At 38.7% G+C, this 24,604-nt stretch overlaps 2 protein-coding genes across 2 annotated transcripts in view; both read right to left on the bottom strand.

Annotated features, from left to right (window-relative positions):
• The window catches only part of ADNP (activity dependent neuroprotector homeobox), a 38,917-nt gene extending 34,996 nt beyond the window's left edge, over positions 1-3,921 (bottom strand). The window contains exon 1 of the mRNA XM_058562468.1: positions 3,863-3,921. The gene's annotated coding sequence lies outside the window, so the exon portion shown is untranslated. The remainder of the gene's footprint in view (positions 1-3,862) is intronic.
• Positions 884-24,570, bottom strand: DPM1 (dolichyl-phosphate mannosyltransferase subunit 1, catalytic). The gene is made up of 9 exons (XM_058562474.1): positions 24,395-24,570; positions 21,679-21,778; positions 17,060-17,093; positions 15,317-15,393; positions 15,207-15,232; positions 12,535-12,630; positions 8,191-8,259; positions 3,863-3,977; positions 884-2,933 (listed from the first exon to the last, which is right to left on the bottom strand). The coding sequence occupies exons 1-9, from the start codon at positions 24,553-24,555 to the stop codon at positions 2,829-2,831; spliced, it is 783 nt and encodes a 260-aa protein (XP_058418457.1). The 5' UTR covers positions 24,556-24,570; the 3' UTR covers positions 884-2,828.
• Between the last annotated feature and the right edge of the window lie 34 nt (positions 24,571-24,604).

Raw genomic sequence — 24,604 nt, 5'->3', positions numbered from 1 at the left:
GACACCTCCTGCCTCAGCGGAGGTGTGAGGGCCTCGTGCTTCACACAGCGACTTGAGATGAGGCACAACCCATGGGCGCCGGACCCGTCCTGGTGGGCCGGGCTGTCCGGTGCACAGGGGCTGCGTGTTGCAGAAGGCCGCCGCTGCCCAGGGCTCGACATTGCTCCGAGTCAGTGATGGACTCTTCTCTTGGGCCTGAAGACACAAATGGGATCGCGAGCGTTTTGAGGCCACCGGAGTGGTGCAGCCTAAAGATGAGAAATTCTGTTGCCAGCGGGCCTCCACCAGGTCCTTAAAAACCACCCTTCGACTGTAGTCCCGGACAGTCACTTGGGCTCCCACAGTCGGGACAGCGGAAGACAGCACGCGGGCACTCTGCCCTTGTCAGTTTAGGTCAACCCCAGCCAACATTCTCCTCCACATTGTGAACCCACCTTGCATAGTCCGGTGCGTCTATAACATTGGCTAAGCAAAATAAATGCCAACTCTGAAGATGAACCAAGCCTGTCTTCTTAAGATGTGCTCTGTAAATACACATCTTTTGCTGTTTCTCTCCATTTCAAGTTAAAATAGTTTGAAACCATACTTAACATCCCAAAAGAATCTAACTTAATTGAAAATAGTACAAATTGTGGTTACATATAGCTCAGCGTCTAAGACTTCAGTTAGCAGGTTTAACAAGCTGTTTCATCCAACATAGTATTCCATTAATTTCTGAAATTGTGATAAAATATATCTTTAAAAGCCAAATCAGTATTTCAAGGGAAAACAACAGCTGGAAAAAGTTGTAAAAAGGGGTGGGGGGTGGGGCAAAACATTTGATTTAGAGAAACAAAGATGAAGAATCTAATTACATGCTGCAGAAGACAGGCAAAAGCCAATATGAAATAAGCAAAATAATTTTATCTTCAGTTTAGTTTTCCTTAGATATACTTAGATTTCATACAGTGATAATACAAATACAAAGGGAGAACATGTGGATTTCATCCTTGGCCTCATTTACAAAGTAAAAAGGGATGTTGGATTCACATGTAAATGTTTAAAAAGATTTTACAGTGTTTAAGTCACCAGATTTACTACAAAAATGCATCTAAATAGTCCAGATTCTTTTCTAAATAACTTCCAAATGGTGAAAGTCTTCACTGCTCAAATACTTTCTTTACTGTAAACTCCAATAAGTGATAGAGTTGTAATGATTGTGGGAATAAGAAACAAAAAGATTAAAAAGGCAAAAGGTATCAACTCTAGTGAGGTCCAAGAAGGCAATACCTTACAGTGGGTTCTCTGAAGGAGTGAGTTAATTTCTGTTCCACATACTTCACAATGAAAACTTAACTTTGGGTTTGGATGAAGAATAGATTCTAAACACTCAAAAAAAAAATTATATTTCTATTATGTTAACTTAAAACTAATTTTTCATCAAACAGTGATGAATTTTCTAGCTGTTATTAATGATGAGAGGGGTCACTTCCCCAAGAAAGGTAGGTCCCTCGTGGGCTGGCTGCACAGCTCTGTGTAAAAAGGGAATAGAATAGGAGAGGCCCTTTGTGGAATGTGTCCTATGGATTCATCTATGGGAACAGGTAATGTTCAAAATGACACCAAAGGTTTTATACTCTGGTATTCATTTCTGGTAGGATCTGTTAAAAATGCAATTGGAAAAAAATCAGATTTTAAATTTCTTTAGCAGCCAAACTAAGCCAGGAAAATATAGTAATTAGCAATACTGTTCACTAAATATGCTTATTAAATAATTAAAGATGCCTCTTCCTTTTACTTGCAAAGGCAAGTCAACGTGGTCTTAAAAGCTCATTTGCTCCAAGCATGTCTTACCCAAAATTTTAAAAGATACTACATGATCCAAAAGCTATGCTACAGTTAGTAATTGATCTTTTTTGAAATACCTACTTTTGAGAAAGTAGGTAAACAGAATATTTGCACTGGCTTTATTGAACAACTTAACCTGCATTTTAACTGAGAACACTTTTCTGAACACAGAGAAAAGCTATATAGGGAAGAGATTTTTGTTATATTAGTAAAGATGTATGATTTCTCAAGGGTCCTGAAATAATATGAAAACAAATATTTTGAGGAAAAAATCTTTATATAGTAAGATGTTTAAAAATTACTATAGCAGCTAAGTTTATGCCTTAATGTCATCAATATTTTTCCTTACTGATAGAAATTATTGCTCAGAAAAGAAAAAAATTATGCAATCAACTGCTGTCAAGTTGTTTCCAATTCATCATATGTATTTTAAATAGACTTGCTTTGACAGATGAAATGCTTCATCAATTCAACAGCTGCAAAGAACCAAACTCTAAAATTGTGCTCTAAATGTGTTGTTTTATCTGGTTTAAGACATCTGAGATACATTAAAGAAAGGGCAGAGGTGTGTATTTCTTTTTCAATTCATACAGAAACAGCCATATATATTTCATGAATACAATTAGCATTCCTCTTACTTCTGACATCTATTAGGTACAAAGATCTATGAATCCACTTTTTATAAAGAATATTTCAAAATCTTCCCCATGTAAGATATTCCGCATTCACATACTCTACTGAAAGCAATATTTTATGCAAAATACCCATATATATTTATTTATAGGTCTTAATACAGCAAAACGTAAATGAATACTGAGAACACTGCTCATTCTTCTAATTTAATTTGACATATAAAATGGAGTTTCTTCAGAAAAAAGATTTGCATGAAATTTACCTTACCTTATGATATATGCTCTAAGCATACATTTTATAAAAATGAGCAACCAGAGTTCTTTTATGTTTAAATTGAAATGAACATAAGTATAAATAATAACTTTCTTTTATGTAGTAGCAAAAAGAGTCAATAATCCTTTCAAGAAAGAGACTATTTCATTTCCTCCCAACTTGGATTCACCATAAACACGATCCACAAATGATATTGGAACCTAGTTAAAAAAATATATGTTAAGTCAGTCTTCAAAAATATTAGAAAGGAGGCGTAGCAGGCATACAACAATTACTAATACAATAGAAACAAGATTAATCCCATGACGGCAAGTCTTTCAAGTAAGTTCAGAATTGGGATTCTTTACAGCAACTGTGTGTACCTCCAAGTCTTTAAAATTAAACATGCATTTTATTATCTAAAAATAGGTCATTTGAACCAAATCTACAACTGTTTGAAAAGCATTGATCCTGAATATTAAGTTGGTTTATTCAAGTTTCAGACTGCATTTCACGGAAAAATTATACTCCAAAAGTAAAATGGCCTTTCACTTAATTTTTTCAGTAGTCCATCAAATTTAGCTGTCACTATGTTTCAGTATTAACTTAAAAATCTTATAACTTGCACAAGAGAAGTGGCATTCTAATTAGCTATTTTCTTGCTCTAAATAAGAGTATTACACAAGGAGGGTCTTCCCTAGGAGCTCACTAGCTGGCTGGAAATATTCTAGACCCCCCCCCCCACCCAATTCCTGTCCTTTTCATTTACTCACAGGAAATGGGCAAATGGGGTTCATCAGTCGTTTTAAAGTAGGGTGGCTGTTGGCCATGGCAAGAGAAAAAGCAGCCAACAGACTCATCCCATAATGCTGAGTGGTCAGAAGAAGGGGCAAGGATGGAGACAGTACCAGTAACTTTTAATTATTTAAAAGGGAATGCTGCCTTCTATTAGTGTTTTAAATCTTGTAAGTCCAACCTATTAATTTGAAAGGGATGTGAATTTTCACCCTTTAGTGTATGGACATTCTAAACAACTGGAAGCCTTCCACATTTACTCAGTAGTTATGAAAGTTAAACTTATTATAAAAAGTCTAAAAGTTACTGTTTCTTTATGAGGAACAGAATACACTATTTACCATCAGTTGCATACCTCGCCAATAGTATAGTTCAGCTGTCTTGCCCGAACGATCATTTCCATCTGGAAGACATAGCCTTTAGAAACACATTTTTCTATTAATTTCTGTAGAACTTCTTTTCGGTACAACCTGTAAGAAATTAAGATATATATGAACACCTGGATAAATACACTTGCCTATATGTATCCTGACCTTTCAAAAAGCTCACTGGTATTCATAAAACCTAAAACTTTCACTAGCCATTTGTATATAGAAAAGTTCTTAGAGTTGATGATTATGATACATTTGTCCTGAACTGGAAAGGTCATGAAATATTTGGTGAATAATTTAGAATAATTTTGAAAATGAATTCTTAGTATGTTTTAGAGAATTATTTTCCTATCATACTATCAGAAATTATAAAAATATGGTAAAGTGAATAATCTGAAGCAGAACTACCCATTGTTTTTAGTTTTTAAATTTTCTAAAATTTAAAGTTGGAGGAGAAACTATTCCAAATATTGGAACAATTGAGTTGATGATGAAGCAACAATATAAACTAGATGACAAAAAATAATCCAGTAATTAACAGGTGTCTCCTCATAAAAGTCTATGATGAGTTTCTATTTCTCAAGATCTACTAAATAAGTTCCCTGGGATAAACTAAGTCCCTCTGGGATGAGGCTGCTTGAGCTGGGTTAAGACAGGAACAGGGCATCACGGGACGGAGGCAATCCTGGTGGGATATAGCTATCACCAAGTGAGGTCACAGTTAGACACTCATCATGGGCGAACGCCCCGTCTACCAGAGGTGGGCTGCAGGCCAACCACAGATCGCATCAGATTTATGAAGCAGGAGTAACACAGGGTCTGGGAAGTCCAATGGGGGGACCCAATCACTGTCTTCAGAAACTCCCTGTTTTCATAGTTGCTGAGGTAAAAAAACAAACAAAAAACCCCCAGAGTCTCAGTGAGTAGGGAGAGAGCAATTTCTACCTCTTTTTTTTGTGGGGGAGAAAACTAGGAGAGGCAGTTTGGCATAACTCTGTTCTCTTTGCAGTTGAAGCCACCTGGATCTACAATGCCAGAGGGTTTTACCTGGAACCCACATTTTTTCCTCAGGCTTCTTCTAAGGCTACCTTTTGATTTGTCAAGCTTTTAAGTGAATATAAGACTGCAGAAAGCAGTCTTGAGGAACTTGAGAGGGATTAGTGTATGCACTCCTCTACTCACACAGGTTCCGTAAGAATTCAAAGAATAAGTCTGGAATAAATCCGAAGTGAGGAGAATCTGATGGTAGTAATATTTATTCAATAACAAATATTTATTGAGCAATCCACTCTGTTTCAGGCACCTTTTTATGTTTTGGGGTTTTAGCACTAGAAACTAAATCAAGATGTATGTCAGGGCTGGCCCAGTGGCGTAGCAGTTAAGTTCCGCCCCTCTGCTTCGGCGGCCTGGGGTTCGCAGGTTCGGATCCCGGGCACAGACTGATGCACCGCTTGTCAAGCCATGCTTTGGTGGCATCCCATATAAAGTAGAGGAAGATGGGCACAGATGTTAGCCCAGGGCCGTCTTCCTCAGCAAAAAAAGAGGAGGATTGGCGGATGTTAGCACAGGGCTGATCTCCTCACAAAAAAAAAAAAAAGAAAAAAAAAAAAAATTGGGATTAGGCTATGAATTCTATGCCTTTATTTTTTATTTTTTTTTGTGAGGAAGATCAGCCCTGAGCTAACATCCATGCCAATCCTCTTTTTTTTGCTGAGGAAGAGTATCCCTGGGCTAACATCCGTGCCCATCCTCCTCCACTTTATATGGGACGCTGCTACAGCACGGCCTGACAAGTGGTGCCAGGGATCCGAACCCCGGGCTGCCACCAGCGGAGCATGCGCACTTAACCACTAGCCACGAGGCCAGCCCCAAATTCTATCCCTTTAAGAGTTACTTTATTCCCTGTAAAAGTCATTTTTTAAGACATTATTTCTCTTCATTGCCACCTCTCTCTCCCCCACCACAATAACTTTATTTTTATTTATTTATTTTTCCCCCCAAAGCCCCAATAGATAGTTGTATGTCATAGCTGCACATCCTTCTAGTTGCTGTATGTGGGACGCGGCCTCAGCATGGCCGGAGGTGGTGCGTTGGTGCGCGCCCAGGATCCAAACCCGGGCCGCCAGCAGCGGAGCGTGTGCACTTAACCGCTAATCCACAGGGCCGGCCCCCACAATATCTTTAAAACTATGGCTAATGATGTAAAATTATATACATGAAGCCATATGACCAATAAATGGGATCCAAGTGGTATTTGCAATTAATTGGCTTTGCATCAGACTGTAGTTTTTCTGGGATTCCTTTTATCTTGGAAAAGGCACATACCTCCTAAATCTAGGGATATAATGACAATGAACTTTATCTAATGAAAAGCTGAACTTTAATGCATGTATTTAATAAATCACTACTCTTATGAAGAGATGATGAGCTTTAACTATTTAAAAAAACAGTGAAATCAACAGGCTCACTTTCATCTGTGTGTGGCTGCTCTGTCACCTGCACAGAATACACCCACTCACTGCTTTCACTACATGAAATCCAGAGCTCCCAGGCCATCCTTCATCCTCACACTCTCCTCTAATCCCCTCATGGTTCTGGTGGCAGTGAGGCGTCCCCCCCCCAATTACTCTCCCTGCTGTGTTTTCTCCACAGCATAATCCCCATGTGACACTGCATATATTTTATGTAGTTGTAAGCCTCATGTCATTAGAATGTGCAAACTGCAGGAGGACAGGGACTTTGACTCCTGTTCGATGCCTGGCACACAGCAGGCACTCAATAAATATCTGGTGAATCTAAAAGGAATCACCTTGCTCACTCACCACACATTCTCATCCCCCGCTCCTACAAATATGGGTAGGATGCTGCATTTCCAAAAGGTGAAGGGGCCTTCTGATGAAGTAACTAGGGGAACTACAAAAAAGCAAAGCCCCTCACTCCACAACCCACGGAGCTACCTGGGTCTTCATTCAAAACCATGATGCCTGTGGCCTATGAAGGCCACACCGGCCACTCCCCCTGTACAGAGATTCTGTGAGTGCCACAACTCGGTGCATTGTTGCTACATGGCAATCAGAGATCTTAATCAGATCACACATTATTCCTTTGCCTCGAAGTGTGGAACTGAACGGATGTATTTATGGGCCCCCATCTGTCTTTTATACACCAAATTCTGCTTTAATCAATTTACACTTCAATTCTAAGATGCTTCATTTTCATTCTTGGACCTCTGATTTGTGATGGTTCCTCTCGTCACTTTAGACTCTCTCTGTCTTCCTATCTCTGACCTGCTATTCAACAGACTTGCAGTTGCACTGGAAGTACAAGTTACCTTCAACAGCCAGCTCCTAAATTGTGTGTGTGTGTATCAATTCTAATGAATAACCAAAAAATCAACATTATTTAATGGGAAAAAACAAATATCAAGTAATATGATTATTAACTAATGCATGGGGTTTGGCACTTAAAATAGACATTTTATAGTTTCAGAGATAAAAAAAAATCTGGCAATCTTTAGTCATTTGGCATGGTCATAGAAAACAGTTCATCTACTGTAGCAAGTCTAGAAATTACACAGACACCCCCCCCCAGAAACAAACAAAAACACCCCAGGGACCTAGCAGGAGGCTTTGCTCCAATTAAACAAGAATTTTTTATAAAAAACATATGGAGAACCAGGTAACTGAAAAAGCTCTACTTAAATATTCAAGATTTTAGACTTTTCTGTGGACAATGCTACAAATATTCATATAAAATGCAGAAAATAACTGAAGAGGTGCTGTTCTCTGGAGCACATTACCAGTGACAACAATGTTCTGCATGAGCAGTGAGGGGGCACCTTGGGCCCCCTCAGGGGCTGAGCATTAATACTAATGTTAACAAGCACACCAATCTAAGCCTTGCCTTCGAGGCTCTTTAAAAAGTGCAACATTTTGGGGGCCGGCCCAGTGGCCTAGTGGTTAGGTTCAGTAGTGCATTCCCCTTTGGCGGCCCAGGTTCTGTTCCCAGGTGAGGATCTACACCAACCCGTATACAAAATAGAGGAAGATTGGCACAGATGTTAGCTCAGGGAGAATCTTCCTCAGCAAAAAAAAAAAAAAAAAAAAAACCTACAATATTTTTCCTTAGGAAGATGCTTAGGCTTCATTTGCAGCTTCCAAGGAACTTTAGTCTACCTTTTTTAGTGTTCCAAAACAAAGAAAGGGTAGAAATGAAAAGCACTTCTTTAAAATAAGCCATTGCAAAGCAAGAAATTTAGGCAAGATGTTGCAAATAGTAAAAAAAAATAAAAAATTACAAGTTTTCACTGTACCTGAAACTTCCTGTTAAATCAGATGCTCCTGGTCTCAGCAAAATCTGAGTCATAAAATTGGCCCCACGGCTGTCAAAAAAAATCAGATTTTTTTTTGAAATGAAATAGTTTCTAAACAAGAGAAACACATCCAAGAACAGAGTGCTAAAAATGCTACACTAATTTCACAAATGCAACACACTATTTCACAAAAATGTTAATTCTATAGAACGAAAAGAAATTTTCAGTCAGTGAAAGCAGATCTATTTCTCATTTTTCAGAAAACAGAGATTTTTAGGGGCCAGCCCAGTTAAGTTCACGTGCTCTGCTTCAGCAGCCCAGGGTTCGCAGGTTTGGATCCCAGGCATGGACTGATGCACCGCTTGTCAAGCCGTGATGTGGCATGCGTCCCATATAAAGTGGAGGAAGATGGGCACGGATGTTAGCCCAGGGCCAATCTTCCTCAGCAAAAAGAGGAAGATTGCCAACAGATGTTAGCTCAGGGCTACTCTTCCTCACAAAAAAAAAATGAAAATAGAGATTTTTATTCTTTGAAGGTGACATTTAGAGGGGACCTATAAAGCAATCATTCTTCCAAATTTTAGGTAAGAACAGTAACAGAGTTTTAACTCCAATGTTTGCCAACAGTCATCACTTAGAACTGCGAACATCTGTTAGACAATAAAACGGACCAGGGATTCGGAGTTTCCTTTTCAGATTCTAATAAGCACAAAGGGATCTCAGTTTCAACCAGGTAATAGGTCAGTCTGCAAGAAAATGGCACTTGTTTTTTTTAAAGAAGGTATGGAAGTGGGAGAAGGTTTTGGTTTTTGGCAATCTCTAAAAAATGACCAAACGTTCATTCTGAGACTATCTGAGAAGGCTTGGGCTGCTATAACAAAATACTATAGACTAGGTGGCTTCAACAACAGCTATTTGTTTCTCATAGTCCTGGAGGCTGGGAAGTCCAAAGGCAAGGTGCTGCGGACTTGGTTCCTGGTGAGGACCCTCTTCCTGGCTTACAGCTGGTGGCCTTTGTGCTGTGTGCTCACATGAGGGGGGAGAAGGGGCGGGAGGCCAAACTGTCTGGTCTCCTCTTGAAGGGCACTAATCCCACCATGAGTGCCCCACACTCAGGACTTCATCTAAACCTAATTAACCTCACAAAGGCCCCACCTCCAGATAACAACACTTTGGGGGTAAGGTACTTGAACACATGAACACACAACAATGACTTTAGGGTATGTGCTTGAAACACAGCTAAGTATCAATCAATTACAGCTATTACTGACTAATAGCTATAATTAACATTTCAAAAAGACGTGAAGTGCCTTGAGAAAAAGTGACTTTTGTATTGCAGCTATTTTATTTTAGTGTGCTCAGATTCAGAAAAAAGTTTTCTGGAGCAGCCTAGAGAGAGAACAATTTCTCTCAATTTAGGCTTTAGAGAGAAATAAAGCCAAGGTAACCACTAAGGCCCTCTCTAGGAAAGATTATTTTTATACAAATAACATGGTTTGGGACATAGCTGGGATAACAAAAACATTTTCCCCTTCAATTTGCTTCTAATAGCTACAAAAAAATTCTAGGACATAATTTACCCCCAAAAATGGGTTTAATCAAAGGAAAGTGAGTGTATATGTATATATTTCTACATCTATTCAAGGTAATGTATTTTTTTGTTTTTTATTTTTTTGTGTGAGGAAGATCAGCCCTGAGCTAACATCCATGCTAATTCTCCTCTTTTTGCTGAGGAAGACCGGCTCTGAGCTAACATCTATTGCCAATCCTCCTCCTTTTTCCCCCAAAGCCCCAGTAGATAGTTGTATGTCATAGGTGCACATCGTTCTAGTTGCTGTATGTGGGACGCGGCCTCAGCATGGCCGGACAAGCGGTGCATGGGTGCGTGCCCAGGATCCGAACCTGGCCGCCAGTAGCAGAGCGCGCACACTTAACCGCTAAGCCATGGGGCTGGCTCAAGGTAATGTATTTTTAAATTGAGGTCTTTTAATTAAAATGCAGCAAGAGTCAGGAGATTTGGGTTCAAATTCTGGTTCTGGACCATACTTGCTCTGGACCTTGAGCAGGTGATTACATCATCTTTCTCAGAAGTTTATACTGGAAGAAAGTGCCGACATTGACAACTAATGACAGATACGACTCAATACAACTAAATGATCCAACCAAAAGTTGTAAACTGTCTCTGATTGGGACTCCCTAATTTTAAATAATAGCTGTAATGACCAAATTCAGAGAGACCTGAAAGATCACTCATTTGTTGGTCTAAATTTTGGCTGCACAAGAGAATCACCTGGGGAGCCAGTGAAAATACTGATGCTTTTGCCCCACCTCTGGCGATCCATTCAAATGTTCTGCAATGTGTGTATGCACGAGAAAGGGGGGACAAATAGGGAGCAGTTGTGTATAATTTTCTACATAATTCCAATGTTCAGCAGGATTGAAAACCACTGTTTTATCCAACCCCTTCATTTCACTGAAAACTGAGGCTCTTACATGTTTTAAATGACTTGCCTAAGGTTCCACAGTTAGGAGGCAAAACTGAGATTAATTTAACAGAATGTTCAATGGGAATGAAGTGGGTGATAAAGAAAATACTAATATTAGTAAGAATTTGTATCAAGTTACAGTGTTATATAAAAAGCAGTATGCCATATAGACCCTTCACTGATAGAAAAATATCTCATCTTCCCAACAACCATGAAAAGTAGGTGACAGATTAAATATGGTCAAAAATTCTTTGTGGTTCTTGGGCCAGCCCCACTGGCCTAGTGGTTAAGGTTGATGGGCTCTGCTTTGGCAGTACAGGTTTGGTTCCCAGGCACAGACCTACACTACTTGTTTATCAGTGGCCATGCTGTGATGGTGGCTCACATACAAAATAGAGGAAGACTGGCAACAGATGTTAGCTCAGGGCAACTCTTCCTCAGCATAAATAAATAAATAAATAAATAAATAAATGTTTGTGGTTCTTCCCACCAAGAGGTGGATTCTTTTTCCCCACTCCTTGTTTATGGGCTTGCCTTGACCAAAAATTAATGCTGCATGAGCCCCAGGGTCTAGGCCTTAAGAGGCCTTGCAGCTGCAGCCCAGAGGCCTTGCTCTTGGATGCTGCCCTTGGGACGCCATGTAAAGAAGCTGATCTAGCTTTCCAGAAGGTGAGAGGCCACAGGCACAAAAACTGAGATGCCCCAGCCAACAACTAGCACCAACTACCAGACGTATGAGTGAGCGCTTCTTGGACCTTCCAGCACAGCTGACCCCCAGCTGAAGGAGGCTGCAGGAATGAGCAGGTAAAGTCAGCACAGGAACCATCAGCCAATCCACAGAACTGTGAGTAATAAATTGTTGTTGTTTTCTTTTCTTCTTTTTTAAAGGAAGATTCACCCTGAGCTAACATCTGTGGCCAGTCTTCCTCTATTGTGTATGGGGGTTGCCAACACTGCATAGCTGATGAGCGGTGCAGGTCCACACCTGGGAGCCAAACTTGCAAATCTGGGCCACCAAAGTGGAGCGCAGGAACTGAACCACTACACCACTGGGCTGGCCCTAAATTGTTGTTTTAAGTCACTAAGCTTTGGGATGGTTTGTTATACAGTAATAGAAAACTGAAACAGTATGTTTTATTTCCATTTTATGATGAGGGAAATAAAGCTTAGAAAAGGTGACAGAGGTAATTAAATAACACAATCAGGATTTTAACTCACGTCTGACTCCAAAGGCTCATTACTTTATGTTCCTTAGTAAAAGTTAAAAAAATCATTAAGTGTCTTATTTACTTAAAATGATAAAAAATATATATGGAAAAAAAACTTAGTCCAAAAACATAGATGATTCGTTCACTTAAAGCTGAAGGTCTAGGGCCGGCCCCATGGCTTAGCGGTTAAGTGCACACGCTCCGCTGCTGGTGGCCCGGGTTCGGATCCCGGGTGCGCACCGACGCACCGCTTCTCCGGCCATGCTGAGGCTGCGTCCCACATACAGCAACTAGAAGGATGTGCAGCTGTGACATATAATTATCTACTGGGGCTTTGGGGGGAAAATAAATAAAATCTTTAAAAAAAAAAAAAAAAGCTGAAGGTCTAGTAAATAAATTTTGCTGAATTAGACCATTTATACCAAAAGTTCAAAGGTTTATGCTGATTCTTCCTCAGTGAAAAATATCTGAAGTAAAATACTCTAATCATAGGAAACATTGTAGGTAAGAAACTATCTGAGAATTTTTATTGGAAATTACAATCTGATCCCACAAATACTAAGGCAGCATGGTAATTTAATCCAAATACCTGTTATAAACATATTTCCAGTAGTTATACTAAAAATAGAGAAATCATAGCACATCTATACCTGATTATTTTTCTTTTCAAATCCCAGCCATATACACCTCCATTTCCTTTGTAGCGAGTTCCAGAGACAATGTCAAAATTACCCTCCTTTTGTTTCCTGTATAAAAAATAAATTTGCTGTCAATTAGAAAAAGCTAATGAGCTTTCAGTAGTTATTTCCATGAGCTACACAACAGCACTTTTAAGATTTGCATAGAAAAAAATAATGCTGAGAACATAGATGAACTGAGAGATCTTTCAAAGTAAGGTTGTCAAACCTGATTTTTTTTCCTTTTTTAAATTTTTTTTTTTAATTTTATTTATTTTTTTTTTCCCCCAAAGCCCCAGTAGACAGTCGTATGTCATAGTTGCACATCCTTCTAGTTGCTGTATGTGGGACACGGCCTCAGCATGGCCGGAGAAGCAGTATGTCGGTGTGCACCCAGGATCCGAACCTGGGCCGCCAGCAGCAGAGCGCGAACGCTTAACCGCTAAGCCACCGGGCTGGCTCTCCTTTCTTAATTTTTAAAACTACCAAATAGTACTATTTGGTGACTGTACCATGTGAAAATATAATAATAATCCTAAAATATAATAATAAAATTACAGTCATGTGCCACATAACAACCTTTTGGTCAACGACAGACCACATATACAATGGTGGTCCCATAACATTAGTGCCATATAGCCTAGGTGTGTAGTAGGCTATACCACCTAGGTTTGTATAAGTACACTCTAACATGTTCACATAAAGACAAAATCACCTAATGACACATTTCTAAGAATGTATCCCCATCATTAAGCGATACATGACTGTGTAAATTTTCCCAATCCCCCCTCCATTCTTTTCTTGGCCCCCTGAAGTAAACAATGCCTAAACAGCCTGGTAACCCTCCAGACCTTTCTCTTTGTTTACAGAAAGACATCTCAAAGAAACACACAGATCCCTAGGATTTTTGGTTGCTTTTACAAAATCGGAATCCAAAAACCTACATTTTGCAACTTGCTTCTTGTCAGTTAATAATATATATCATGGAATCATGGCTGTCCCTACCGGTCAACAGAGAATTTCCCCATTCCTTTTAACAGCTGCAAAAATATTCCATAGAATATTGAACCCACATACTCCTACAAATGTTTCCGAGGTGAGTCCTGTCCCCCACCCCCAAGAACAAGACAACACATAGTGCTGCAACATTCTTATATGTGTATATCCTGGTGCTTAGACTACCCAAAGTGGAACACAATGGAACTGCTGAAATAAAGCTTATCAGTATTTTTAATTCTAACAGATATCACCAGAAATTACTTTCCAGAAAGGTTGTAGTGACTCACACTTCCTCCAGCAATATTTGAGTGTGTCCATTATCTACCATCTTAGTGGTGCTGGATGTATTGCTCTATAGGTTTTTAATTTTGACAAACTAATGGGTAATAAAATAGTAACAGTTATTTTATTTTGCACTTCCCTGACTACATCCCAGGGTGAATATCTTCTCTTAGGTTTATTAGCCATTTGGATTTCTTCTGCACTGTGTCTTTCACCCATTTTCTACTCCACTGGTTCCATTTCCTTGTCAGGTCAAAGGGGCTTTTGTGTATTGGAGATCTAAGCAGAGAAGGCATCTCTGAGGTGAGTTTACGCCGAGATCAAAGAATGAGAAGTAGGTGGCCTTAAAGGAGCAGGGGACGAGCATTTCAGGCAAAGAGAATATAGCACTGTGTGGACACAGAAATGGAAAGAGCAGGCCTTCGGTAGAGAGAGCAAAAGAGAGGGCACAAGATGAGTTCAGAAAGGGAGGCGGGGGCCAGATCACACAGCAGTTTGAGGGGCAAGGAAAGGAGTGTGGATTGTTTCCCATGTGTTAATGGGAACTCTCTGAAGTGTTCTAAATAGGGGAGTGACACGATCTGATTTTGTTTTTGTGTACTTAGCTTACATTCAGAACAGCTTCCAAATTCTTATTCTCAGAGGTTTCACGGTCTCCAGGATTTTCTAATATAATTATACCACTTGCAAATGAATATAATTTTGTATCCTTTACCAATATTTATACTAAATTCTTGTCTTACAGTATTACTTAATATCTCCATGTTTAATGATAGCTGGCATGCCTATCTTGAGAGTTTACTGGAAATGACTTAACATTTCACCATTCAGTAGGACGTCTGTGTTGGGACTGGGCTGTCTACCATGTTTAAGTGGTTTCCTTCTATCTCTACTTTAAAGTTTTTATTAAAAATGGCTATTGAACCTTTTCAAATACCTTTCAGCATCTATAGACTTAATCACACTGCTTTGTTAATGTGATAAATGAACTGTGTTGATCGATTCCTGATGATGAAACACTCTGGCATTCCTGGAATAAACCCTATTTGTTCACGGTATTTTATTCTCATGATGCAGGGCTTAATTCCATTTAACCAGGAAGCTGCCTTCCATCTTTCTCTGTAGTTTAGAAGAATTTAGATAACAAAGGAATTATCTATTGATTAGTCCCTCAGGGCCTAAAATATATCATTTAGTCACATATCTATACTCATGAGTCTCAAATCTCTATGTTGGCTTTATTTTTGATAGCAAACTTACAACAGCATGTGCATTTTTAATTAATGAAAAATGAAAGTAAGTCCAAAATCAATATAAGATAAATGATTTGAATCATAATTCTTTCAAATATTAGAAATACCTACCTAATGAATTCAGGAATAAATTTTGGCTGAAATTTAGAAAGAATAAACAGTAAGTCAGTAAAACAGACTAAGAATATCATAAATAGCCAATAAAGAAATATAGCACTTACATGGTGTGAGAGATCAGCATCCATAATAATTATGTAGTTTCCTGTGGCATATTTTAATCCATGAATATATGCAGTTCCTAAAAATGAAAATGTTTATATCCATTAAATAAAATCACAGAAATGCTTAACTATACATATGAACAGGGAAGAAACGTTAAGCATCTGAAAAACATACATTAGTCCTCTAAAAGTGATACTCAACTATAATTCAATCCTATTTATTTTCCATCTAAAACATCTCTCAATCCCGTTCTTTATTCTCCAACGTCACCTTAGTCATAGGCACCATCTTCTCATGCTTGGATCCCTAGCTAACAAGTCTCCCTGCTTCTGCTCGTCCCCATCACTCCTGGCCTATTTCTACAAAAGCTCCCCAGCCAGTGTCTTCTACACTGTAAGCCTGGTATACCAGAGTCCTGCTCTGGTATTTGGGGTCAAAGGCGCAGCTAGCAATGACTTAGTCACCTTTGTGCCTAAAAGTTCCCCAGGGACTCGGCAGGTAAGGGTAACTGGTCAGGAGCAGGATCTGGCGACTCCTGCATCCTGTAGCCCCAAAACACCATAGTATCCTATTAGCAAGACTGAATTCTTCTAAGTTCTTTTGTTAAGAAGTGACTACCCACAGCTTTTTGGATTTCCACTAACTGGTTAGTAATTCTTGGTTGCTTTCATGGCAGTTTCCAGATTATTTAAATCCCAAAGAACCTTCTGGATTCAGATATTCAGAACATTTGATGATGCCAGGGAACTGATAGTCTTCAGGACAGCAGATTTCAATTCTTAACAACAGTGCTTCCTCCAGGCTCCCCTATTTTTCAGTAAAATTATAGCACTTCTCACCACAAGCAACTGTGACCAACAGAAACAAAGACATTCAGATTTTCATCTCAGACTGACCGAGCTCATCTGAGATTTTCTATAACCCCTATGTTTAGAAGCTTTCTTTTTTAAAAATAAAAAAATAACTTTTTTAAACTTAATAATTTAAGGAAATGTTGAACCCCTAAGTTTAAAAGCTTTCTTCTTTAAAATTAAAAATAACGTTTTTAAATTTATACTTTAAAGCAAGGTTGAAAGGTTTACAGCTAAGGCAGGGGGCTGGTCCAAGGTGTTTGCTCTCAGATCCCTTCTCTGGCCTTTCCCTACTCTGTTCTATATTGCAGGGAACTATCTATTTCCCAGCTTCTCTTGTCAACTGGTTTCCAAACAGCTTTGGGAGGCACAGGGGGAAGATTTCAAGGAAAGAGGTGGGGAAGAGTCTAAGTGTCCCCCCTCTCTTACTCTGCCTCCCAGTACTCACTGATATCCTCCATGGCTCCAGCTTCTGCCATGTATCCCCCACACCATTCTAGCCCCCTCTGGGTAGCCCAGGTTCCTAGATTCTAAAAAGACAGTCTCTTCCTACTGTTGCTCCATCGTAGGGGTGGTAGTGACCTCCAGCTATTACTAATCTCTGAGTAGCCTCACTGTTCCATTTGGTTTCTCAGCAATTCCTTCACCCGTGTAACCAGATTCTCTGTATTAAATTCCCTGTATTGCAAGACTTACAGTGGTTTCTGTTTTCCCAAGTGGGCCTTGACTGATACAGGCACATCAAGTTAAACCATTTAAATGTCATTAAGATCATTAAAAACCATCACAGAAGGTCACTGTATTTTGGCCCTGTTCCAAACCAGGAAAATACACACCAGATAATCTTACCAAAGTAAGGAGCAGGTATGCTGGGTGAGAGGTTCTACTTACCTAGTCCCAACTTTTTCTCTCGTGGTCTCAGAAGCTGTAAGAATAAGAAACAACATTTTAACACAAAAAATCAAAAACCTGTCTACTAAAAATTCTTTTTTGATAAGTGTCTACTCATTTTAACAGAAATATAGCTGCACTTATTAGACCTTAAAGGAGAGTATGCTTAACATATTTTGCCAAAGTAAAGAAAGTGTTTAGTAACAAGTTAAACAGTTTAACAACTTTTAAGGAAAAGCAACATTCTTTCACCACAACTCCACAGGCCAAATTTTAAACTTTTTTTTTTCCTGGTGCTATCCACCAGAAAACAATATGTAAACAATGTTTTTATGTCTGTTACTTGATTTATCCTTTTAAACAATATCTATTGTTTCCTTCCTAGGAAAACTGAGGATTTAACCCACTTATCCCATACCTTCTTGGAATATTTGGTACCCATGTTTGTTTTCTCAATTCCTTTTGTGATTTTTAAATGCGATATCACTCCATCAACTTATCTTGATTTTATGTTGGAGGGCCTCATCTTATTCGCTACTGGTCCAATGGCACGACTTTAGGGTTACATTGCTACCAAGCAGGTTAAATTCTGTCTCTTTTCTTAGTTTGTCAATTACTTAGTCTTTCTACATTTTTTGCTTCATATATAAACCTGACTTAGTTTAGCTTTTTCCTGAATGTCTGGAAATTTTTGAAAAAGTAAAATGCCAAAGTTTGACTCTGTTCTAAGTTTCTGAGGTACGGGGCTCAAGCAGACTGTCTACTGAGCATATCTTGTCCCCTTCTGCATTTGCCAGTGTATAAGCAGGTTATCTCAGATTGCAAATCTCTAAAATATTTTCAGTTCAACTCAACCAGGATACATTAATGTTTTTTTACTACATGCAAGCTGCTGTAGGTCTTGGGAAGGAACAAAGAAATCATAAAATACATTTTGCCTAATAAGCTCTTACATGGAGGAGAACCAGACATTCAATCAATTGTCTATAATAACTACGATACACTGAAGAAAATCAAACAAGATATGTCAGGTTTTATTTGATTTTGTGACTGATACTTATTGACAAAATACTGACTTCATTTGGTATCTGCCCTGAAAAAGCAAATCCTTTAAAGTTCATCTTAGATTTTCTATAACCCTATGTTTCAGCTGGAAAAATCTTTCTTTTTTCAAATAAATGATAATTTTGTTATTTATATTTTTCAGAATGTTAAAAAGTTTATATAAAATATAAACCATGTTGTATATGTTAGAGTACTCTGGAGCAGTTAAAAGGAGGTAATCTGGTGACAAAAGATCCCTAAGACATAATTAAAAAGTAACAGAATGATACAAGATTGCATTTATGTTTAAAAACAAAAACCACATTCCCTAGAGTTCTAGAGACAAAGACACACACACATATGCGCACACATGCATAAAAAGGTCTGAGGGAACATATGCCAAACTGCTGACTGGGGTCTCCCTTGGAGAAGGGACTGGCTTGCAAACCAGGAAATGCTCATCCAAGGCAACTTCAGTTTCATCGGTAACATTTACATTTTACAGGAATGCAGTTGTTTATTTCTTATGTAATAAATTCAAATTGTTTCATTTGGTGGGCTTTTTTCAGACTCTTAATTCCACCCCCCTCCCTGTTTTGCCTCCTAACATTAATGAGACTGCCTTTTTCCACATGAGGCAGGATGGCATCATAGATAGTAGCGGGGACTCTGGAGGCCCTGCTAATTTGCTGTGTGATCCCAGGCACTAAAAGGCACAACAGAGCTCACCTCATTCAGCTGCCATGAGAACAAGCAGTGAATTCACAGCAAGTGTGTGAAAGAGCGCCAGGCACATACTCTCTGAAGAACACTTATCACAAATGCTTATAAAATACTTCATGTGACCCTATGATTTGTTTGACAAAAAATTTATTTTGTCAAAATTTTTATCATAGAAAATCTTGATGACACTTCTGAAAAACTATATCAATTTATACTAGGATCATCAGTATTTGAGTAGACCTGTTTTACTATACTCTCAAAAACAATGGGTTAAAAGAAAGAAGAAAATAAAAATAAATCTTCAGCTAAGAAAGGCTGTTTTCTCCTACTTTGCAATTCTTTACTTATCATTGAGGCTCATATTTTTTTCATTTTTGGCCATTTGTAGTTTTTGTTTTATGAATTACCTGTTTTTGCACATTTGATTGGAGCACTAATCTTTTTGTTAGAGATAGTTTTGGCATTTGGGGATGGACAGAACATTTTTTAAGTCATCAAAAATCTCTCAATCCTATAGTTATGTTTGACATTTTAAAAGTAACGAACATGTGTTACATTTTATTATGAACAATTTTTAAAAATACTAAACTATAAAATGACAAAACACAGGTGACTTTATGTGATCTTAAGTTGGAGGATGACACAAACCATGTAAATTAAATGTGACAGAAGCATTCAACATACAAAGGCTGAACTCTCCACAACCTCGGCTCTCCCTGCCCCATAACCACCGTTAACAGTTCAGAATATGTGCCTCCAATTTTCCTATGGTCCCATTTCTGCCGTTTATTAGTTAGCTGTGTAACCTTGGAAAGTGACTTAACCTCTCGTCTCAGTTTCCTCATCTACAGAGTTTTAAAAAAATTTATCTTCCTTGGCTTTTTTCTGAAACATTTACTTCAGCCTGTTTGACAGGCTAGCTCACAAAGCATTGGTGCTGAATACTTTATCTGAGGTATTATAAGATGATTTCAATAATAATTTTTCTCCATTTCTCCCCCAAACTAAACATACATATGTCACTTAAAAGCAAATAAGTATCATCCCTGGCATGGCCTGATACTGGGGGGGGGGGGGGGGGAAGTAATTTTCTAGTTTAAATGATTTAAAGGTCATAAAAGAATGAATGAATAGAGAATTTCTCTGATGCTACAAGGAAATCACGATAATGAATGTTAATTATTTTCCTCATTATTTTGGACTTTATTGGGTTGATGGGGGAAAATGGAGCTCTTGGAAGACCATGTTGTTTTAGAATTTGAAAAGTCAACTTAGTAGGCATTCCCTAAGATCAACCCATCGGTGATACCTCAAGGCTAAGGTTCTATGACAAGTATTCAAAATATTGTCAGGTTGATGCTCCCGATTAAACAGCAGTGCATAACTTAGTGTATTCTACACATAATAAATGTGAATCAGTGGTCTTGGCCCAGAACTTTAAAAGAAAAACTGGGCAACAGTTTGCCAAAAAAATATGAACCTAACATGATCAGGAGTCACTGCTAGAAGGCTGAAAACTATCACCTTTTAAATCTCTTTCTGTACTTCAGGCTATTCGGAGAGGACTAGATGGGTAAGTTGCTCATCTGTGAGACAGACGGACAGACTCTCTAGTATAGGACAGATTTACCACAGATATAAGAGTAACACATTTCCCTTAAACTCTGCCCACCAGCCAAGATTTCCTCCAACTGATTAGAAATTATTTCATTATTTGGATTAATCAAGAATATTTGGACCCAGTGACTATTTTTTATGATGGTTAATTGCCATTTCTTGAAATGCAAATATCAGCAAATGTTCTCCAAGAGATTTCTTTATGTCTACACCAATGGTTCTCTACTGAAAGGAGGTGACAGGTTTGCCCATATGCGGATATTTGATGATATCCAGAGAGATATTTTTGGTTGCCACACTGGGGAGGGAGGTTGCTACTGGCATTCAGTTGGTAGAGTCCAGGGATGATGCTAAACATCCTATAACATATAGGACAGCCTCCTCCCACCCCCCCACCCCCTGCAAAGAATTATTGGGTCTCAAATGTCAATAGTGCTGAGATTGAGAAATTCTGGTCTATACAAATTACAAAATACCCAATGCCTAGAATGTATTTTCTAATTAAATCTGGACTTAAATTATATGCTTTTGGCCCAAGAATTATCTAAAGTTGAGCTTACAAGTATGTTCAAACATTTATAAATCCAAACCATTGATCAAAAATAAAATTACACAGCTGTTATAAAATGAACTCTACATCTGCCTAAGTTACTCCTGCAGAAGAACAACAAGTTTCAAGGTACAGTGAGAAAATCTAAAGTTTAAGACTCAGAAAGTCAATCTACTCCCACAAGACTGTTCTACAGATAAAAAGAAAAATGCCAAGTACTCTGAAGTCATTCTTGCTTCACATGAAAACAGTCAGTCACCTTTCCCAGGTACAAGCTTTTAGCTGCAGGCATTCTCTACTGAAAGTATGAGAATACCTAGAGAAAAGGGCAAGAAAGACCAAGACATACATTACTAACTGCAACCTAGTTCCATAGTATTTATCAATTCAATACCATGCTTTAATTTTGCCCTTCAAGAAAATTTATCTGAGTCAGTCATAAAAACAGTTCATCCAAAGGCTATTTTGCTGTAAAATTACCACTGACCCAACATATCAAAGATATGTAAAACCTCAAGCATGATGCATGTTCATGTATAAGTTGTATAAGTATATATCTAAGTGTATAAGTTGCCTTTTATCTTTTCAGTTTCTAGACAGGCTGAATTTAAGCACTGTTCATTTCTCATCTTTCCCCTACATAAACACAACTGATACGAAAGAAAAATATTTGTTCACGACTTACAATTTTGTCTGACCCATAGATCTTCTCTAACTGTTCAGCAACGTCCCTTGTTCCATCTGGGCTTCCATCATCTATGATTATAATTTCATAGTTGATTCCACTAAAATAAAAAAATAAATTTGTATTGTTTGGCACCAGTATTCTCAAATTAAAAAATAATTTTAAAATTACTTATTCCTCACCAGTATAAGTAAGATTCATTGCCATATTAATCACAAAGGAAAACTTCAATTATCAAATGAAATAAATATTTAGTACTTCACCTCCAAACTCAGCATATTGCTGGAGAATGCTATTATAAAATCCTGAGATGTCAAAAAATTCTCACACAGAAAACATACTCTTTAGTTAAAAAATGATAGTATTACATATATACATGATATCATATGAAATTTTATTTACCAACTTTGGAAATGGAATTGTCGAACCTTAATTATATAAAATATCAAAAACACGTTTAAAAGATATCTCAAGTCAATTGAGTAGCTCTGAGTGATTATTCTTTTTAATTTAATCCCAAATAGATCTAAATAACACTATCAGGAATAAACCTGATTTAATTTCACCCTTAAAAAAATCCACTTTAGAATGATGACAATCTTTACACCACTATTTCAAATAGTTATACCCCTTATCCCACACTGTCAAATAAACAGCAATAGCACAGTAGAATTACAAAAGATTTCAACGTGCTTCAAAAGTAACACCCCTCTGTTACTCTCCATTAACTTCACCTGATAGTTTCTATGCTAACAACAAACCAACACAACACTTGGATGTACATGTGATTACTATTATGTCTCTCCTCCCCTCTCCCCTTTTAAAGACATTCTTTTCCTTAATTTTATTGGGAAACTTAAGGGGAAAAAAAAGAAAAGCCCTACAATACAACATTGTTTCCTCTTGGTCCTGCTTTAAGAAACATATGCAAGGGAAGCAACCAGAAAACACATTCCACTGTAAAAGGCTTAAAAAAGTCAACCCCAGCAAACGTGGAAGAAAGCAAAAACTCAGCTTCATCTATTCCTTAAGAGAATATAAGGACGCATTCAGCTTCTCACTGTGCTTAAATATGGGCATGTGCTTTACAAGCCAAAACATGTAAGATGTTGATTCTAGTGCTGAAAGAGATATACTTCATAAACAAATGGAGTTTTTCATAAGCAAAATTACTCGCTACTCCCACTTCAAAGCACCCACACCACCCTAGGGTGAGGTAACTTAAAGGAATCAAGCTGAGTTGACTTAGGTAATTTGATTGCATCTGAAAAGAAGACAGTTGTTTCCTTCACTAAACTTCATTTTGATTTAAAAATATCCACGCAGAAACCATTAAAAGATAAATGGCACGACACAAACAAATTAAACAATACAGTAAAAATATTGTATAATGAGAACACAAACCGGAACCAGATCTGCTACATTACAATTTCTCTAATTTGGAAAGAGCTTGTAGAAATCAAAATAAAAAGATAATTTTTTAAAAAGAGGAAAAAGATATGAACAAAATAACTTTAAAAGGCCATGTATGTGAAAACAGTTATTTCATTCAAAGAACTATAATCAAAACACCAATGTTTTTCACCAACTAGCATTTCCAACGATGTTAAGTTTAATGTAGCTCAGGTTGGCTGGTTGGTGGGGAAAGAGGCACTCTGAAGAACGCCGGAGAGTCCTACGCCAGTACAATCTTTTTTGAGAGAAATTTTGCAATAACTGTCCATTTTAAGCACATTTCTGCTGACCCAGCAATTCCACCGCAAAGACTTTATCCCCCGCCCCGTATACTAATAAAAGTTATGAGTGTGTTCGCTGCAACATTCGTTTAATAAAAGAGCACCTACTATGTGTCAAGCACTTTTCTAAATGCTGGAAAATATGGTGTAAGCAAACTCTCCGCTGTCATGTGCAAAGCAAGAGTCAAACAAAAAAAAAACAAAAACAACTCTGGAAATAATCTGTGTTCATTGATATGACCGGTTAGATAAATTACAACACAGCCACATAGAATACTACCTAACTTTCTAAATAATTTGCTAAGTTTGTATGTGCCGATATGGAAAGATCTTCAAAAATTTATACAACACGATCCCATTGCTGTAACCGTAAAACAAACTATTTCGTACTAATACCAAGATTTCCTGGAGCTTTTTAAAAAAAATTATATAACACTTCCAAATTCAAACTCCAAACTCCCTCAGCTTCTAACCACCACATCAAACGTCCACCGTGATCAGCGAAGGTGTCCTTCCGCTCTCTCCAGAAAGGCTGTCCAGCCCAGCAGCAGTTCCCCATCCCAGACACCCAACCTCATGCTTACATAAGCACTCGGCACGGGGGCGGGAGTGAGCGCGCTCGCTTCGACTCCGGGCTCCTGCCGCAGATCCTGACCAGCGAGAGCGAGGAATGAGGTCAGGCTTTCAGCGTCGCCCCAAGTAAAAGGGGTGGCCAGCCCTTCTAAGAAAAAGGCGGATGAGGAGTGTATAAGAAAGATAAAGGAGAATCTGACAAAACCGAAGGGGAACGAGAATCCGAGACACGCAGAGAACCCCAGAAGCATCCGCCTCTGCTCTCCTTGCAGGGCGGCCTCTCCCCGCGGCCTCCGTCCGCAGCCGAAGAGAGGCCGGGCAGGGCCGCCTCGCGCAGCCAACTGCCGACACCCGGGCGGAGGAAGCCAGCTCAGCTCATTCCTCGGGGAGGGCGGCCGGGCGTCTACCTCTCGGATAAGCTCTTCACCAGCAGCCACACGATGAGCGGCAGGTTCTCGCGCTCGTTGTAGGTAGGCAAGAGCACCGAGTACTTGTCCTGTCGCAGGGCGCGCCCCTCCCGCTCCCGCCGAGATCTACTAGGGCTGCGACTCGCTTCCTCGGAGGCCATGGCGGAACTGCGCGAGACGCCGGAAGCGGAATGACGTCAGCGCGGCGAG

The sequence above is a fragment of the Diceros bicornis genome, chromosome 19 (assembly GCF_020826845.1).
Source record: "Diceros bicornis minor isolate mBicDic1 chromosome 19, mDicBic1.mat.cur, whole genome shotgun sequence".
NCBI classification, from domain to species: domain Eukaryota; kingdom Metazoa; phylum Chordata; class Mammalia; order Perissodactyla; family Rhinocerotidae; genus Diceros; species Diceros bicornis.
This window is presented reverse-complemented; position numbering and strand designations above follow the sequence as displayed.